At 41.7% G+C, this 19273-nt stretch overlaps 2 protein-coding genes across 4 annotated transcripts in view; both read right to left on the bottom strand.

Moving 5' to 3' along the window:
- Nucleotides 1-7588, bottom strand: part of LOC141783319 (phospholipid phosphatase-related protein type 3-like) — a 33299-nt gene extending 25711 nt beyond the window's left edge. The window contains exons 1-3 of the mRNA XM_074660556.1: nucleotides 7544-7588; nucleotides 3880-3935; nucleotides 3716-3753 (exon numbers count right to left, since the gene is read on the bottom strand). The gene's annotated coding sequence lies outside the window, so the exon portion shown is untranslated. The remainder of the gene's footprint in view (nucleotides 1-3715; nucleotides 3754-3879; nucleotides 3936-7543) is intronic.
- The window catches only part of LOC141783318 (glutamate receptor ionotropic, NMDA 3B-like), an 87377-nt gene continuing 72071 nt past the window's right edge, over nucleotides 3968-19273 (bottom strand). The window contains exons 9-13 of one of the 3 annotated variants that reach the window (XR_012597249.1): nucleotides 13320-13471; nucleotides 11977-12141; nucleotides 10176-10243; nucleotides 8281-8481; nucleotides 8026-8154 (exon numbers count right to left, since the gene is read on the bottom strand). Coding sequence is in view for 2 of the 3 variants with exons in the window: in XM_074660553.1 (XP_074516654.1) it covers nucleotides 7526-8501; nucleotides 10176-10243; nucleotides 11977-12141; nucleotides 13320-13471 (1361 nt within the window). In the remaining variant the exon portion in view is untranslated. Of the gene's footprint in view, nucleotides 8502-10175; nucleotides 10244-11976; nucleotides 12142-13319; nucleotides 13472-19273 lie in introns of all 3 variants that reach the window. The other 2 variants (XM_074660553.1, XM_074660554.1) reach the window with 2 other exon arrangements.

Genomic DNA, 19273 nt, shown 5'->3' with positions numbered 1-19273 from the left:
TTGAATGAACAGCCAATAGGAACGCTCTCTCTCTGAAATGACCTGTGATTGGCCAAAGTCTCCCGTCACTGGCTAGATTTTTTAAAGCCTGAAAACAGAGCCATGAGGAGGTGCAGAAGTCTAGTTTTCTCTCATAACACTTGAATTACAATATGCTGAAGGGTTATTATGGAATTTTTGCCCAATGATGCCAAAAATATTCTGCCTACTGCAGCTTTAATATGTTTGCATGTGCTTGAATGTGTACCCCAGGAAGATTAGCTGGTTGCTATGGCACCAATTAATGTCGATCCTTGATAAAATCAAATGGTATGCATGGGACACACATCCATCCATGCACATATAGTAAATGCAGGCTGAGGCACACACTTCATATAGTGTTGCATGATGGGTAGATCTCTGCATGTCGACACATCCATCTATGAAAGCCCACAATTTTGCAATTGGATTCCAATTGATTTTTTTTAACAACCCCTTCAGTGCACCCCGTCACCTGACAAAGAGCCCATTGCTTATTTTATTACAACAAGGAGAATCCAACCACGTGCGAGTGCAGAGAACATGTGATTGATTGGCTTTATCACCGTGCGATTATCTTCACTTCATACAATGTGGTCGATGCACCGGCACTAAATCATCAGCATGCTACACCCATCTCTCTCTCTCTCTCTCTCTGTCTCATCCTCTTCAAACATCCCACAGGCTGTTAGCTCTCATCTGTACAGGAGAATTCTATTTTGTGGTATCAATTTCCATCCTTCCTTCATCAAGTGTCACATTTCATTTAAGCACTCAATTGTCAGTGTTAGATGGCGTTTTAAAAGAGTATTAATGTAACTATGATTGTGTGGTTAAGAAAACACACAGGACTATGGATCAATACAGATGGAATGTGTAACAATGATTTGCTCTGCTATGTTATCTAGGCCACCGCTACATGGGGTGACTCAAGTGTGACTGACTACATGAGGGGCGCACACACACACTCAGATGATACATGGCTTGCTATATTTTAGATCAAATGATTGGAAATGAGCGCATGTATCTGTCACACGTTCCCAGTGAAATATCCATAATCTGATTGTCTGCAGGTATCTCCGCTCCTACATTCACGTGCCTGTAGGGACGGGTTCAAGTGCCTCTGTGTGGTTGAAAGCTGTCATTACATGACAAGTTAAACGATACTATTATACCCTCAGGTGGAGTGGTGCTCACACCTCCTCCTCAGGAACAAAGGCATCTCTTAGTCTCTGGGTTTTTGCCAACAAACAACAACACCTGTGATTCCCACCTCACTTTTTGTGCCGCAATCCCACATTTTACTTTGGTTGGACTTGTATAATGTAAATTATAGTAGATATCACTTTGTAAGATGGATTTCAATAAATTACAATGTGATACAGACAAGATAAACACCATAATCATCCATAAGTCCTGCATACTGTATCTTAAGTGCTCTATGCGAACACTTTGTTATAGTGTGTGTAGATTTACTCATTCAAGACAGATACTTTAATACAGCTGATGCTATTCTGGATTGTATCGCACCGTGCATTTCAATGTGCAGCAGTATCTGACTGTCCTGTTTGTCAAAATGTTCACATTTATATTGTCCTAAAATTGCAAGAGGTAGTCGCAGATCTTTAAAGGTGCTAAATGTGAAATTGAGCGCATATTTATTGCCTCTCAACATGGCGAGCAGTGCTGACAGATCTAACGGTGTTAACCTGAGGGGGAACAGGAGGAAGGGCGCTACGCTTCCGCATCGACGTCGTGGGTCGGGAAGGCATTATCAGCTGTAACCGCCGTATGAGAGCAGTGCAGAGCGGCAGCCGTGAGCTAGCCAGTGGGGCACGCTCACACGCACTAAAAGGCACGTGTGTCCGGCCCGACTTTGTCAACAAAGCATGGAAAAGCTCTGATTACAACACACACAGAGGGAGAGTGATTTCCTTCTCTGCTTAGGTAGACATTACCCCCTCTTTATCTTTACGTAGCAAATAGTTGTTTGCTGCTATATTAATGCTCTGGATATGGAATAAAGCACCTTTAAAGTTGACTTATACAGTAGCTTTAGAGCTGCTGCAACTTATTTTTCTTTTCTCCACTAGACGTAATGCTACAGCTTTACCGTGCAACACGGTGAATCCTAAAGCATTAGCGCGGAGCAGAGGCTTTGCCCCTTTGAAGCTGCATTATACAGAGCTTGTAAACAACAAAATGCTCACACAAACACTAGTGATTCAGTACTCGTTTTTCTGCTGGAGACCCAAGTGGTGAGGTCCAGCGTTTTTGCAATACTTGATGTACTAATGCACAATGGCTGTGCCCCAAAAAGCAGATCTTTCAACCCCCTTCTGATCTTCACAAGTGCTAAAAAGAACAGGAGCACATTTTCACATTTTTATACTGGATGAGCAATAGTCATTAACAGGTTACAGGTGTGGGAAGGCAAGTCCAAAGGGGAAAAACACAACTGTAAAAACCCAGCCCAGTGTTGCCATCTCTTTTCTAATGAAAGTAGCTAGCAGTCCTAGCTCCAAAAGTCCCTAAATCTAGAAAGTCGCCAAACAACAGTCTGTCCCTTCAGGCCTCCCTCCAAAGCCACTCCCCCCAAAAATTATCATAATGAACGTAAACATGACTATTGTTAGTACTCACAGCTGGAAAGCTAGCAGCTTGTGGAAGACACCGGTGACGCGCAATGAGTGCACGGTCAGACTGCCAACCATTTGCATCCCAACTCGTCATATCTCCTCTTGCAGTAAACACGTGCTTAATGAGCCCTTGGCGTCACTTTTCGGTTGCAGTAAACACAAGCTTAATGTTGTGAGGTAAACAAAAATACGTGCTTGGGTACAAGCAATAAAACTACTATAGTTAGGTTTAGGAAAAAACAACATGGTTGGGCTAAAAACTACTACGTTTGTACAGTGAAAATGAAACTGAACGTTGCGAACACGAGACACAAACGAACAGCGGATTGTAACGTAACGCACAGGACACGAACAGCGGTCTCCTGGATGAAAGCCTTATGTTTGTTGAACCCGTCTATCTCCCCCCCCCCTCCTGCCCGGTGTGTCTTTTCGCTCTTAAAGCTACGTCACCACACTCCTGGCGCACTTTTCCTTAGCGTTAATATTGATGCGGATGGGTTTGAATTGTAGTTAATGCTCAGTGCGTCTCATATTGACGCTAAAGCGTGCCTTGTGCTGTATCTAACGCCAATGGCCTTGACAAAGCGTCGGTATTTGACAGCCTTGGAATGAGAATGGGCGGACAGGTTTATTACAGTCCTGTAACAGCCACAGATACTGGGTTTTCAGTTTTTTGTCAGAGCGTTTGATTTATTGATTGCTGTTGGGATGTAAAAAATATAACAAAAAATTTATTTGAACAGCACTACCAACCCTACCTTTAATTATTAACATTAATTACGACTATTTCTTTTATTGTCAGCAAAAGGTATCATGTTCCTTTAAGAACCTGACAACACTTTACTGGGACCCGTCTCACACCAGTAACTCGTTACCAATTAAAGCTCATCAGTGTTGGGGCAGATGTTCTGTTTTACACTTGTGATGAACTGAGAGGTTGAAACGGCCACGATCTTGCACATTTAGCCACACAGCAGTGCTTAATAACACATTTTATATTGGCGCTTTTGACTTTTACGCCAGTGTCATTTGTGGGAAATTAGTGTTCTTGTACTCACGTATGAAGTGGCCTTGACAATTTTGGATGAAACTCTACCTGCAAAAATCATTAAAACAACATTTGATTTAATGATCACACATATATGCAATGAAATTAGTGGATTAATGGATTTTAAATGAAAGTGAAAGTGATTTGGACAATGTGCTCATTGAGTTCACTTACAGCGTATTATCCTTAGGAGGTCAAAGCTGAATTGTCATTGCTTTCTGCAGTTCACACTGAAAACATGAGATAATGCAAGTAAATAAGTATATAAATGTTTATTTCAAAACATGAGAATGATCATTATGATAAAATTCAATAATATGCTGATACAATTTCTTTATAAGGGGTAAATTTAAAAGTATTTCTTTAAATATCCAGTAGCACAAGCTCTCTCTCGCTCTCTCGTTAAAGACTTAAAATATATATTTTTTTCTTCTCATAGACACCATGGCATGTGAACACAACCACTTCACACCACAGCAAAGTTTGAAACGTTTAAATGTACATCGGTACCGTCATAAAAGCCTCAAGTTCTGGTTCAGTAATATCAATGTCTGCGTCTCAGACCTGTGGGCCGTTTGAAGTCCCAACACCTGTTTAAAGATTGAGTATCACAATACTTTTAGGTGACATTGTATAGTGCCGGAGTGATTTCATAAAGGCCTTATTTCCCCAGGTGCTCTGTTGCATGAGAACAACAACTTCCGTCTGTCATTTTTATTTAAGTTGTTTTGTTGGAATAAAACCTCAATCATAAACTCTCCATTGTCCATAGCCGCGGGAAGCAGGGAGGCAGCTCCCTCTGGTGGTTGACTGAATAACTGAGTCCCAATATAGTCGACCTCTGAAGGGCCTTCTCTCTTCGTCATTGAACTTACTTCACTTTTTTTTAGCAGAAAGCAAAAAAAATATGCTTTATCTGAGTGGAAACGGTGTAAAAATGTACATCTATTTTAATGATTACAAAAAACAAAACAAGAAGCAGCTTGAGGTCTCATCTATCGGAGCTCACTCAGATCAGCAGGGAGCTAGTAAACTGTAATCAGTGTGAATTCATGCGCAGTACCGTCACTGTTGCCAGACTCATGATAAGTTCCTCCAGTAATGAATACAGGGTGAGCAAACTCATTCAAAATTGATGGCACTTGTTTACTGGCAGATACGCAACTGTTTTGAGTTGACGGTGATAATTAAAGGTTCGGTGAAATGACTTTGAGATTGCAATTTTGTTCTGTTGTTTTGCACGGCTCCATGTAAACACGATGTTGGATTGTAATTAAAGACAGCCTGAAGGGGATATAAAGAACCGCCATCTTTAAAATTATGCAACCTAGACCAGTGGTTCTCAAACTTTTCAATCCGTGATCTACCGGAATAATCAGGTTGGTGATCCCTGTTGGTTTATTTTTAATGTGTTATTTTATTTTTTTTCTCCTGACCCCCAGGTTGAGAACCGCTGATATAGACAACAGCTACAACTACACTACAACACTTTAGAAAATGGAAACAGTTTTGAACACGGACACCCAAATAACACACCTCTGACCCATGTTGCTGCAGCTAGTGATAGACACATTACATGTTAATGTAGTCCTGCAACTACTGGGATGGGTCACTACCCAAAAAACACACTATACAAGAAAGAGCCATGATTTTAATTAAAGGGGTACTGCAGTGATTTAGTATTGCAGTTCCATAAAGTTCAGTGAACTCACAAGAATCCTGACATTTAGTCTATAGCACTGGTTCTCAACCTAGGGGTCCCGACCCCATTAGGGTTAGCCGAAGCTTAACGGGGGGATAGTGAGGACTTCTTGATTTTAAAGGGTGCAAGACAACCTTTTATAAAAGAAAAAGATATATACAGTTGGCCTATATCTCAGCATTTAATTCATTTCTGTGAAGAAAACTAAATGAAATTGTTCTTCTTAAAGTTTGGATTATGTTTTAAAATATAAACTTTAAAAAGGTTTCACAGGATAAGACCTGAACACATTCCCTCTCTACTAAACAGCCTCATCCTGCATTAGAAAAGTACGCAGTTAAACAACCTAAGAGCTAATGGAACAATGGCCAAGCGTCAGGGAAAAGAAAACACTGAATTTGTCAAAAAAATAATGTATGTTTGATTGTTAAAATTTAAAAAGAAATACATAAAACAGACAGAATTATATTAAAAGTTCCTAAAAATAATAGTAAAACTCATGTCTGTTGTAATATTCACAGTAAAATAATCTGCTCAAAATTCATCCAAATCACTTTACACAAACCTCCTGCACTATTTGGGTTAATTGTAAAGTTTATCAGCTGTTCTGTTATTTTCATGCACTGAATATAATATGAAAGATCCATAAAATATGTCACTTAGTTAGGGGTCGTGAGTTTACCCAATGGGATCCCCTAAGGAATCCTACATTTCCCCACAGCATCTTTTTATTACACTTGATGTGGAGGAGGGTTAAGCCAACTTAAATACAGCTTTGTGTTTAAGAAAAGATCTTTTACAAAGCTGTGTAGTCTCCAAATTATTACTTGTCATCAGGGATTTGTTTTCTCAGACTTAAAGCTCATTTCAGAGCCACAGATGACATTATATTACTGTTTTCACAGACTGAGTTATACCCCTCATGACACTGGCGTTGCCCTTTATGAAAGACTGTACTGTATTGTATATGTCCTTTGCCCATAACGACACAATGTGGAAAAAAACAATTTAAATGGCATGATACTTTGAGTTAACTACACCTGGCAGCCATAAAATGGGCTTGAAGTGTGTATCTGGGTCTAAATGACTTGAATCCATTCCACTACAGACAGTATAACAACACATTAAAGTGCATTTTGATGCCTTAGTATCCGCTTTTATGCAGGAACCATCACACACAGAGGAAAATTACCATCTCAAAGCGTCTGTTTGGGAGAGGCTCACACCTTTTTAGTTCTGACACATTTTATGAGGGTGGGATTTTGCTATAAAAATATCCAAAAATGCGCTTTTGACACAGCGGTATTAGTGTTGATAGCGGGACAATACACACAAGGATACAGGTTATCAACACACAAAATGCTTTTTTTTGTTTTTTAAATTTCACGGGATATTTAGGTACATCGATTCAGGTCTGTACCACTCTTTCGTCACAGTTTTCTTCCTTTATCATTCACATTTTTTGGGAAATTATTACTTGAATTACTTAAAGTATATTGTTTTATTTGCATCGTTATCTCCAGCGTCTGGCACTCGGTTAACACAGATGTTTCATGTGTATTTTCAGATAGTTTTGATCGTTGTTTTTTGATTTTCCTGTGCTCTCGTCGCTGATATCTCTGTATGCTTGCGGGCCTCTTTAACCAGTGAAACGGGTCATATTTTTACTCAGCTGATAGGCTTGTGTTTGGTTGATGGTTCCTCTTGTGAACCACAGGTCTCCCCAACAAGCACAGTAACTTTAGCGCTGTCAGATTACCCATATTGTCATGGCTAATCCCAGTTTATTCTGAGCTGGTTCTTCTGAGATTTAGCTGAAATTATATTGGCTTTCATTCCACAAAGATTACATTGCTTATTTATGATATCATGGATGATGTAGACATTTTACTAGTTTGTTAAAGTCTTTTTAGTTGTAATTTTTAAGCGAGTGCGGAAATAATTCTGAGTGTGAAAATTATTAGGTTGCAGTAAGTAATGGTGTGAGTTAACATATACGGTCATTATCCAGCAAGCGTCCCCTAAACTTTATCCAACTCCAACAAAGCCATCTTCCCACGGCTATGCAAGTACCGACTGCGCTACTCCCTCCACAATCCCACACGTCAGGAACGACGATCAAGTCCCGCTGCTTACACTTGATTGGTTGGCTTTTGTCCTCTCCAAAGTGTTCAGAGTGCGTGATAGGTTAACCATCTGTCTGTCCAGGCTAGAAGTGTTCCGCGATTGGGCGGTTATGTTTCCGGCGCCTGGTTGGTTGACTCGATTTCTCTCCAAACTGGTGGAAGTGCGTGATTGGACAGTTCTTTCTCCAGTCAGAGTGTTGACAGAGCGTATCTGGTTGGCTCTGCCTCTGTCCAAACTGTTAACTGTGTTTAATTGGCTGCTCCGCCCGTGCTCCAAAGTCCCGGGACCGCCTGATTGGTTAGCCCTCCCTGACTGTTGATTGTTCAGGGTCTGCAGTTGGCTGGTCCTGTCTCTCTCAGGGAGTTTGGGCTGAGTCGAGCTACTTCTGTCTGTGTTAATAGTTTGTATCCTCTGTCTGTCCCTTTCTCTCTCCAGACTGGTGTCTCTGCGTACAAGTCCGCTTCTCTCTCTCTCCAGGCTGCTCTGGATCTCTGCTCTCCTGGCCAGAGCATCTCTCAGCTGGCTGCGGAACGTCTCGATCTTCCCCTGCAGGTCCTGGAGCTCCCCCTCCCACAGGCTGGTCTGAGCGGCCCTGCTGCCCAGGGGAGTGAGCACCAAGCCTGCGGAAGCCAGTGAAGAGACAGGCCCCCCGTTAACATGGAGGCTAATCTGTGGAGGCGAGGTAAAACACCCCAGGCTGCCCAGCCCCCACCCTCCCAGGCCGAGGCCAGGACGGCCGACCATACCGGGCCTGCCGCGCACCGAGGCGGTGTGTGTGCGCAGGCGGTAGCTGTGGAGGGTCTCCAGGTCGAAGTGCACACGCTTCTCCTTGGGCTCGTGGGACGGCGAGGAGTTACAGGTGTCTCCAGCTGTAGTGGAAGCAGGGAGGGAGGTGGGAGGAGATGGGGGAGGAGGTTGATGCTGCTTCCTGTGTAGGGTGCAGTTCTCTGAGATACAAGAGGAGGGGCTAGTGAAAGAGAGGAAAATCACAGCAAAGGGCATATATCCAGTGAGATATACTGTACAGCAGTATACATGGATACATTTTCCTATAAGCAAATACAAAATATATACTGTTAATGGGATTATCTAGTGCAGACTAAGCAGTACTATCTGACTTAAAGGGGACATTTCATGCTCATTTTCAGGTTCATGCTTGTAGTTGGGGTTTCAACTAGAACATGTTTCTTTATGTTTATTTGTATTTTAACGTTAAAAAACATACTGTCTGTCTAAATATACCTGTATTCGCCCTCTGTCTGAAATGCTCCGTTTTAGCGCCTGTCTCTTTAAGACGCCCTTCCGAAAAAGCCCAGTCTGCTCTGATTGGTCAGTGTTTTCCAGGTATGTGCATCTGCTCTATCGCCATCTTCACAGCGTCACTGCAGCCGGGGGACTCACTGTGTGTGTGTCAACTACACAGAGTTTAGCAGCACTTCTACCGGCGACTGTATAGTTGTGACATCACAACCTTACGGAAGTCCTGATGGCTTGTTTAAAAGGCAAAGTTTCTGAATAAAAGCTGTGTGCATTTCTGGATTGAGTGTTTTGGTACATTCCCAGTATTTATATAGCACCTAGACCTGTTTTATAATCAAACTAGAATTACCGCTTTGCAATTGTATGCCTCTGCCAACCAGTCAAGTGTCTGTTTACATCCATGTCTGTCCAAAATGTCATCACTTTTGTGTGAAATCGTCATAATTAGCATATGAATTCTTGAGTTATGGCCAAAAACGCATTTTGTGAGGTCACAGTGACCTTTAACCACCAAAATCTAATCAGTTCATCTTTGAGTTCAAGTGAACGTTTGTGACAAATTCGAAGAAATTCCCTCCAGGTGTTCCTGAGATATCACCTTCACGAGAATAGTCCGGACGGACGGACAACCCGAAAACATAACGCCTCTGGCCACGTCTGTCGCCGGCACGGAGGCATAAAAAGACATGGAAAATCTCACTTCCTACAATGTGGGACCTTGTTCTTGAAAGTGAAAAAGTCTGAAAGTGTGGCTGTTTCAACCTGTTTCTAATACAAATTGACTTTTTCTTTTTTAAAGTTAAAGTCTGACATTTTGGGAAATATGCTTATTCGCTGTCTTGCAGAGAGCTAGATGAGACGATTGATAACCGTCTGTACGGTAAATATTAAGCCGTCAGCAGCTGAGAACGGATTAAACAAACAAGATAGAACGTGTTAATTAGAGAAGTGCTGGTAGGCAGATTTTGTTATCTTTGGACGGAGCCAGGCTAGCTGTTTCCCTCTGTTTCCAGTCTTTATGCTAAGCTAAGCTAGCCGGTTGCTGGCTGAAGCTTCATATTTAATGTACAGACATGAGAGTGGGTTCTCATCTAACTTGCAGCAAAAACTGAAAAAAAACGTGTTTTCCCAAAATGTCAAACTGTTTCCTTTAAGAATTTGTATAAATTAGAGGTAGTTTCTTGACAGAAGACAGAATAAGGCAGATGTTTCAACAGAAGAGTGATGTGTAATCCTAGAAAACTCTTGAAACAACGTCTTGCCAGACGAATCTAGTGTAACTTGTTTAATCTTGATGTGCTTGAACTGGCTTATTCTGATTTAATGAAAGGTGACATTTGAGTGTGTAGATGCAGATGAAGTCAGTTAGTGACTTCATTACTTTTGGTCGAGGTCCGTCAGCTCCTTCCCGACATCCTCATATGTGGTGTGGAGAGCTCTGTGGATTTTCTGCAAGAAAAGAAAAAGAAATATAAGAGAACTACTGATTAGTAAGTTGAATCTTGTCATCACTTCATCTGCTCTGAAATAAATCAGGAGAGATTTGAATTTGTAAGACCCATTATTCTCCCAGTCGTACAGAACACTGGTGACTACTAGCTATTCCTTGCAAATCCTGCTCTAGTGCTCCTCTGAATAATTCAATTAAACGATTGTAAATTCAGAGAGAGACAGTTCTTCTATGCTTAAAACTTTAAGAGAGGTTAAGGTATCAGTTAAGCCCTTTTTGATTTAGGTACCCAAGTGAGTAGCCACTTACCCACGTACCCAAGTTAGAAGGTATGACTCTGCTTTAATTCTTGCTGATATATATGCCCGAAGATATCTGAGGGGAAAGGGAGACTCTCACTCTAGCTGGGGATTATCCTGAAGGACTAACTCAGATGTCATCCTCTCAGATAACTGAGCTGGGTGGTGATGAATGCTAAAGGCTGCCCGGGAGTGGTTGCCCTTTCAGAGGGATGTAACAAACAGCAGTCTCGATGTCCATTATTCACTCAGAAATATCGCCACAGGCAGCTCATTTGGTAATGGCTAGACTATCATAAAATAACAAAATATGACCTTTAAATCCCCAATTTGTGCTTCCTGTGGTCGTCATAAAGGCACCAATTGTCTGACAGCCTTATCGCATAAAAAAGTCAGTTTCTTTGTGTGCCTTTCTTTACAAAATAACAGATTTGAATGGAGTGCTCCAGGGATGACGTATTTTTGTAGGCCAACCAGGAAGTTGGCATCACCCTGGTTCCCCTCGACAAAAAGCCAATGAGATTTTTCCATTGGGTTTTGGATTAATGCAGAACATAAGCTCTGTGGCGAACAAACATTTATGCTACTTACATGTTTTGTTCCTTAAGTTAATCTCCACAAATCAACACCACTTTTTTAACGTTAGGCTATAAATGAACTACACCACGGTTGCATGAGTGCTAGTATACAAACACAACGAGGCTGTAAAGGCGGACGAGTCGGTGTGATGATGTTTAGTAGTCTCATTTAGCCACCGCCTTTTTAAAACCCATTAAAAAAAACATTGACTTTGAGACGAGTGTGCTAAAACGCTAACAAATTTCCAGGTTTTAAGACTCATTCCTGCAGCGCTCCATTGCATGTAAAATAAAGCATATTTTGCACGGCGTAAAAAGTTATAAAAGGACAAGAATTTGAATGAAAAAAGGTACATTTAATGATCTGTTTAAGATGTTTATGAATCAATTGCCTCAGAATGGATAAAAAACAATGAATAAAGCACTGCCAGTGGGAACAGTGTGATACCTTTTTACTTAATTAACTAATTAATTCAAACAATTTAGGTAACTTTACAGAGCTCATTTAAATAATTAATTAGCTAATTAACAAAGTGCTTGTTGGCAATAAATTCAGCTTAAAGTTTAAAACTGATTAATTAAAAATGTGTCCTATAAAACATGATGTGATTAAGTTTTAAAAATAAAATAAAAAGTCTTATTCTTGACTGTTAGTTCCCAACAGTAGAGGGCATAGCCTACCTGCGAGATGAGAGTTAACTCCAGTGTGCTGGCATGTGACTATATGCGTGTCTTTGCGTGTGCTCATACAGATGTGAGTAACAAGGATTACAGTTGTGCATCTTTTCTGTGTGTGTGTGCGCGAGAGACACATGAGAGTGTGTGCATGTATCCGTACAGGATGTACTTCCTCACCTGGCTGGTGTGCAGCCAGTACTGCAGCGTGTGCGTGCGTCGGAGGCGAGGGATGACCAGGTGATAGAAGGTGTGTTCACCTGCCAAGGTCAGCAAGGCTCCACCCACCCCCATACACAGCAGCACAAAGAGGCCTGAAAAATGCTGGATCCCCATCTGTAGAGTCTGATGGCGGAAAGAGAGAAGAGAGAAAGGGAGGTTGGCGGAGTGACAAGATTAGTAAGCCGACACAGGAGAAAAAAGAAAAAAAGATTGATGACTTGTATTTACATAATTACTATTTAGGCCACTTTTTGTGAACATGCAATTGATATTCTGCTGTTGTGCTGTCTGTTTAAGCCCATGAGAATAGAAATAAAGAGGAGAGGGCGACAGCGTAAAAGACATGTTTGGGAAAGAAAAGGATGTGGAGAAAAGAGAAAAGCATGAAGAGCTGAGGGGGAAGCAAAACTGAGGGTAATAGAAAGAAACAGCAGTTAGAAGAGAGACGGTAAAAGGAGGCGGCGGTTAATTGAAGAGCAGTTTGTTCCCATTTGGTTCGCCCACACTCCCCTTGACATAACGTCTATCTCTTATGAGGCATTTCGCGGGCCTGGAGGAAGTGGGAAGAGACAGTGGCGAGCTTTTCCAATACTCTCTAATCAGGTTTCCTTCGCCCGGCTCATTTCTGCATCGCCTCCGATGGCAATTAGCCCCATGCTGACTCGACGAATTCATCAGCGACAAACACTGACCTCCTTTTGCTCCCAATCCAGAGGGCAAGATCGCGCGCATTGTTCGAGAGAAGCCCGCTCTCTGGGCTTTCCGATGTGATGAATGGTAATAACTTCCTGATGCAGGTTGAAGTTTTCATTTCGCTGGAGAAACCTATGACGGAGTAATTGCGTCTGTTGCTATAATATGAATCAACTTTGAAGTGGGTTTTAAAAGGGATGGCCGAAGGGAGTTGAATTGCTTCTCTCTTCACAAACAAGAGATATAGATACAGACAGCGCGCTCCGTCTAGAGATCCCCAGTTCTCTAAAAGGAGAGAAAAGAAAAGGGGGGAGGGCGAGAACTGAGAGTTCTCTGCTGTAGCGCACATAAGACAGAAATAAGTATCGACGCTCAGACAGTACGTGCCTGTAACTCTGGTTAAGGTCAGTAAATAGGCCCGAGTTTATGTGATTGTACGTCTTTGTCTGTGTGTGTGTGTGTGTCCGTCAGCGCGTGTGCGCTTAGCTGGCAGGCAATCCAGTCCGTGTCCCAAAGGGAGACTCGATTATAGGAGTACAGTGGCAGACGGCTCCGCTTTACACACCACACACGTACACCACACACTCGCCCACCCGCCGATGACTTACCTCCGTCACCGCAAACACTCGCTTCCCGCAGGGCACGACCTTATACCATTTGTCATGTAGCATGTCCATGAAGCCGTCAGACTTGTAGCGACTCACGAACTCTGACACATTACGGGTTAGAGGAGAGCCCTGGGGTAGGCCGATACCGTAGCCTGAGAGAGGAGACACACACACACACAAACAGGTGTAAATACATATGCTGCATGTAACAGAATCTGAGAGGCGTGCCTGAGGAGGAGACTAATGTCTAACTTGGTGTATATAATGCGTATAGGAAACCACAGTCAGCCAGGTGTGGTTAGCCAAAGGGCATATGCCCTCTGGAAAAAGGAGATTTATGGGTGTACAGGCTTCAGTTAGAATCTGAATCAACACTTTTTTTCAGATACAGCGCATATACATTGTGCTGGATGTAGTATTAGTGTAGGGAAACAAAGGGGGTGTCTCTTGTGGTACAGAGTACGTACTGTTGTGGATCAAATTATGGTATTGACCGGTTTTCTCCTCCATTTATCACTTTCCATACTAACAGCTTTTGAGGCTTCTCACAACACAATAGTAGGCACATCTAATGCCGGCATATGACTAATATTAGCCTGCTGGCGTTTAAGATCTGCAAGACTTTGCAAAGGTGATGACTTAAAAGTGCAGTGTGTAGGATTTGGCGGCATCTAGCGGTGAGGTTGTAGATTGCAACCGACTGAAACTTTTCCCGTGTGCCAAGTGTGTAGGAGAATTAAGGTGGCCAACAGGAAAACGGCCCTATCTAGAGCCAGTGTTTGGTTTGTCCTTTCTGGGCTACTGTAGAAATATGGCTCCTTGAAGAGAGGACACACTCCGTATGTAGATATAAACGGCTCATTCTAAGCTAACGGAAACACAGAGATTCTTATTTTCAGGTGATTATACACTAATGAAAACATTAAGGGGCCGTGTCTACCAAAGTGTTTTTTTCCCTGAGGCCAGCGTATTTTCTTAATGCTTTGCAATGAGAGCGCCGCATATTTACGCTATAGTATAAACAGCAGCAGCGTGACGAGGTGCTGAGCGTCTATTCTGCATCCATTCTTTCTTTCAGGTCACCAAGAGTTGAAAAATGTTCAACTTTGTCACTTTTTACCCAGCCATCCAATCCCAGTGGAGGAGGGGCGGGACAAATACCACAAAGACGTGATCAAATGTGTTTTATTATGGGTATGTTGGGTCTTATTGTTTATGTTATTGTTTTTGCTGTGGACTTTTGTTGTCCTTATGTCTGGAGCACTGGACCAAACTAATTTCCTGTGTGGGATGATAAAGTTGATCTGATCATACTCGCAGAAATGTTTCCTCAGCCACAAAATCTCATGAAACCACACAGACCGGCAGGGCCGTCCTCTCTGCTTACGTGCTTCAGCGTTCCATTCATCCAGAGCAAGCCATATCTACAGTATGGAACAAGCACAACACCTTGTCCTGACCGATGCTGACATGTTTACTTCTGTGGATATTTCGTATCATAGCAACCAGACTCAAACAAAGCGTCTCAGCTGAAACAATGCTGCGCCTCCAAAGCGCTCCCAGCGGAGTGTTCTCAGAGGAGCGCCGGGCGTTTTCAGCTGGGAAAAAACACTGTGGTGGACACAGGCCCTAATATTATATTCCATTTCTGCCAACTGATCACCTTAAATGCTACACACTGTACCTTTAAGTGGATCAGGTATTGGCCAGATGTTACCCATCAACATTAAATACAGTTTCTTTGTCAGTGTCATTATAAAAATTCAATGTTTCTATCAGTTACATTTAGTCACAGCAGGCTCAGTTTTCAGTGCCTCAGCAACCCCTGCCCTGATGTTACCCTCCATAAAAATGAGTCCAAAAGAATTCCGTGCAGCGAGGTTTATAAATCTTTAAAGCTGTTAAAAAGAGAGCACTGGTATCTGATCGGTACCTTGACTTGAGGTATTGGAATTGGTATCAGGAGAGTAAAAGATGGATTAGTGCTGGCCTAGAGACAGACCTCTGGGATCAATGTCGACTTCTAAGGCCTCTGAAGCATCAAGGAGCCTGCTGTACAGACGTTGCCAAACTACTAGTCTTTCTGTCACAGCCTTGTGAGGCATCCACTTAGACCAGAGTTGTTACACTATGAAACACTTCACAAGATAAAATGACAAATTGTGTCGTGCCCGATGCTCATTCCCACTCCCAGCATCCCACACCTGTCAGATTTTTGGGGCTGACATCACGTAGTCTCCGGGGTTGTAGCGGGATCAAGTTTGACTCAACCCCCCTAGCCTCCCTTCAGTGGATAGGGCACTCATATTGTACCTGACTGCTCCTTACAGGCAGTTATGTTCCCTTGGGTTATGCACTCACATGGCTGTGGTCCCCCTGCGGTGATTTATTAGTGTAATATAAATTATTTCTATGTAAATGAAAACACTATGTGGGAGGAAGTGGTCCAGAACCACCATGTGTTATGAGAGGAGACTCAAAATTAAGGTGAAGAAATGCCAGTCATGTATTTTTTTTTGTTGCTGTTATGTTTTTTAATGCTGTTAGGTAACATTTTAATTTTTTTTTTAGATGTTTTCCTTAAATTACTCTTTTCTCACCTGTGCACCTTACTCCATTCCTTTGTCACCCTCAATTAATGTTTTACTTTTTTTTTCTTTCCTGTGAACATTTTTAATTTGTTACTTGACTACATTTCCATTCATGTTTTCAGCTCTCTGAAGCTTGGGGAATATTAAAGGGGACATATCGTGCTCATTTTCAGGTTCATACTTGTATTTTGGGTTTCTACTTGAACATGTTTACAGGCTTTAATGTCCAAAACACAAATTATTTTTCTCATAGTGTCTGTCTGAATATACGTGTATTCACTTTCTGTCTGAAACGCTCCGTTGTAGCGCCTGTCTCTTTAAGGCCCAGTCTGCTCTATGAGAAAATGACCCTACTTCTTACTTGATTTATTACCTCAGTAAACATTGTAAACATGAGTTTATGGTCTCAATCGGTAGTTTCAAGTCTTCTTCAATACAGCATGTTCATTTAGTAAATTATGGTCCAAGTTAGAGTCAAATAGACCATAAAGCAGGGTATGCTTTAGGGCATGGCTACCTTGTGATTGACAGGTCGCTACCACGACGTTGTCCGGTCTGGGAGTCGTTTTCGTTTTTGAACTTTAACCATTTCACAGTGTGTTTTCAGTTCATGGAAGTTAATTGTAACCTTTTTGGTCACCTAAAAATGTCTTATTCAGTGCTCGGTTGTCACGTCTGGTTGCAAAAAACCAAGATGGTGACGGCCAAAATGCCAAACTCGAAGCTTCAAAATGGCAGTCCACAAACCAATGAGTGACGTCAAAGTAACTACATCCACTTCTTATATACAGTCTATGGTTGGTAGGCACTCCAGATACCCAAACGTGTGCACAAGCACTGAAAAAGTGAGTCTTTAAGAGATATATGACACTTCATACGAGTTCAGCCATCAGCATATAATAGATATAGAAAATATCATATTTTTACTAGCAGTTTTATGACATACTTTGAAAGAAAAATACATTAAAAATCTGAATGTGTTGAATGAGAATACCGTCCTTCTCCAGCTACGGAATCCGTTTTGTCAACACACTTCCAGGTCCCATAAAAATCACCCACACAGCATCAAAAAATAATTGGACCCTCTACCTCTCACCCACGCTGACCTCATCTCCACAGCCGACAGTTGCACAACACTTATCGTAGTCTATGACGCAGAGCATCCACTCCACGCTCACTTCACACTCATCCCCTCCGGTTACAGATACAAGACTCGGGTTTTGTGCAAAGGCCAAACAAAGGCCAATTTCAGTTTCACTCCATTTGCTGTGGGAACTTCACAACATGCTGACATTAGAGCTATTTTGTGGATCTTTTTTTATAGTGTTCTTTTGTAATAAAAAAAATCTAATTAAATGTGTAACGTTCATACACTTTATATATATATATATATATATATATATATATATATATACATATACATACATTTATACTAGTTTTACAGTGATGTAGTTTAAATTTAAATAGATACCAAGCATGGTTAAGTACTATAATTGAGTACAAATTGTCCTTCCTACTCTACCATCTGTACCTGTAATCGACAGCTGCAGTTATCGATTACTTTGCACAGTGATGTTTGTTTAAATGCTATAACATTATGTGCAATTAGAGATCAAACCTGCCGCTGTCACCGATATGGATTTAACGGCTGTCCTAGGACATTAAATATGAATCTGTGCTTGATTTGTAGAAACCATCCCTTGATTGGTATCGCCTTGGACTTCCTGGTTTCCCTCTTGTTAAAAGGCAAAACACCGGCAGTGTGTGTGGAGTAATGAGACCAGACGCAGCAATAAAACATACACCAATAAAATTATATAACTACAATATTTTTAATTAAGCAACAGATTTAAGTACTTTTCCCCACCGCTGTTCATTGCTTTAATTTCAGAAGTGGCACCCTCATGTATCATCGCAACTTGAGAGCTGGAGAGAAATTGCAGCTCTGCCCGTCCCCTCCCTGTTTAGCATTACATTTCCGCAGGTACAAAACGAGAGAAATACATCCCCTCAGCTCGGAATCAAAAGAGCCTCTCGGAGATCTATTGCTATACAAGACCTCCTGGGGTTGTTTGTTTCATTTCATCTGTGCTGCAGTGAAAGGCACCGTCGTGCCAACAGCGTTTTGGTGCATGTGCGTGATTGTCGTGGACTTGGCAGCTGTTTTTCGAGTGTGTGTGTTGGCTGTCAAGGTGTGTGAGCCTGATGGGGGTTGCGGACAGAAACAGAGAATAGTTAAGGTTCACGTAACTGTCACACTCTGCTTCCTACGTGACAAAGACGTGTCTCAGCTTCCCTTTCCCTTCTGTCCTCACTTCCTTCCTCTCATCCCTCCTCTCTCACTACCCGAGGTCATTTCACTCCCACCATTGCCGCTAGTCTCTCCCTCTGTTAGTCCGCTCCTTATCTCTGTCATCCCTTCAATTTCACTCAATTTCTACTTCACTCCATTCTTGTCTTTATCTTTCGGCTCCTCTCCCGAGTCCCCTGCTTTGTCTCCGTACGTCTCCCTCCTCTTTTTTTTTTTTTTCCTCCAGCAGACAGACACCATTTTTCTGTCATCAGCATCCGCATTTCTTTAGAGCACTCAGTCATGTAGTGAAATACAAGTGGGCAGCCACTTGTCATTTGTTTTGATTCTTTCCCCCAGACATCCGCATATTCCATCACAAGTCCCTAAGCTGTCACTCAAATCCCCCACACACCTACTCAGTCGCTCACAGACACACCCGAGCACATCAAGTTTTACTCCAAAACACTTTATAAAGGCTATAAAAATTTTACGACCTTATTTCGAAATACAGTTCGAAAGTGTAACTCTTTTTCCGAAACGAAGAACTTATGATCTTTCATAAATTATTATCTTTGTAATACTACTTTTTTTCTTTCTTTTATGACATCTCTGCTCCCAAGCACTGCTTTCTTCTTCTGTGCTTTGTGCTGTAGTTGTAAAAGATTATTTCATAATCAAATACTGGCAAGAATTATTAAGTGTTTTTCTTGTATTTCTGTTAATGACTTTCCATATGGAGCATTCCTTTGGTCTTCCATTAATTGCGGATAGAAATGTAAAACACAAAATGTCCTGTGTACCAAAGGATTTACTGTAGGGCTGTCAAAGTTAATGCAATAATGACAAGTTAACGCAAATTTGTTTCAACGCCTCTAATTTCTTCAATGCATTAAATAAAGTTTCGATTTTGAGAATGTGGCACGCTCAGTTTTAAAGCTAGAGTGAAAATAGTGGTATCATATGAAACTAGAAAAATAGAGAATCCATTGGTGCCAACCATGTCACACTAGCTTGTCAGGAAGGAGGCTAAATAATGCTCCAAACTTGTGCTACATTTTGGCGAGGAAAAA

Source organism: Sebastes fasciatus, chromosome 15, assembly GCF_043250625.1.
Source record: "Sebastes fasciatus isolate fSebFas1 chromosome 15, fSebFas1.pri, whole genome shotgun sequence".
Classification (NCBI taxonomy): domain Eukaryota; kingdom Metazoa; phylum Chordata; class Actinopteri; order Perciformes; family Sebastidae; genus Sebastes; species Sebastes fasciatus.
This window is presented reverse-complemented; position numbering and strand designations above follow the sequence as displayed.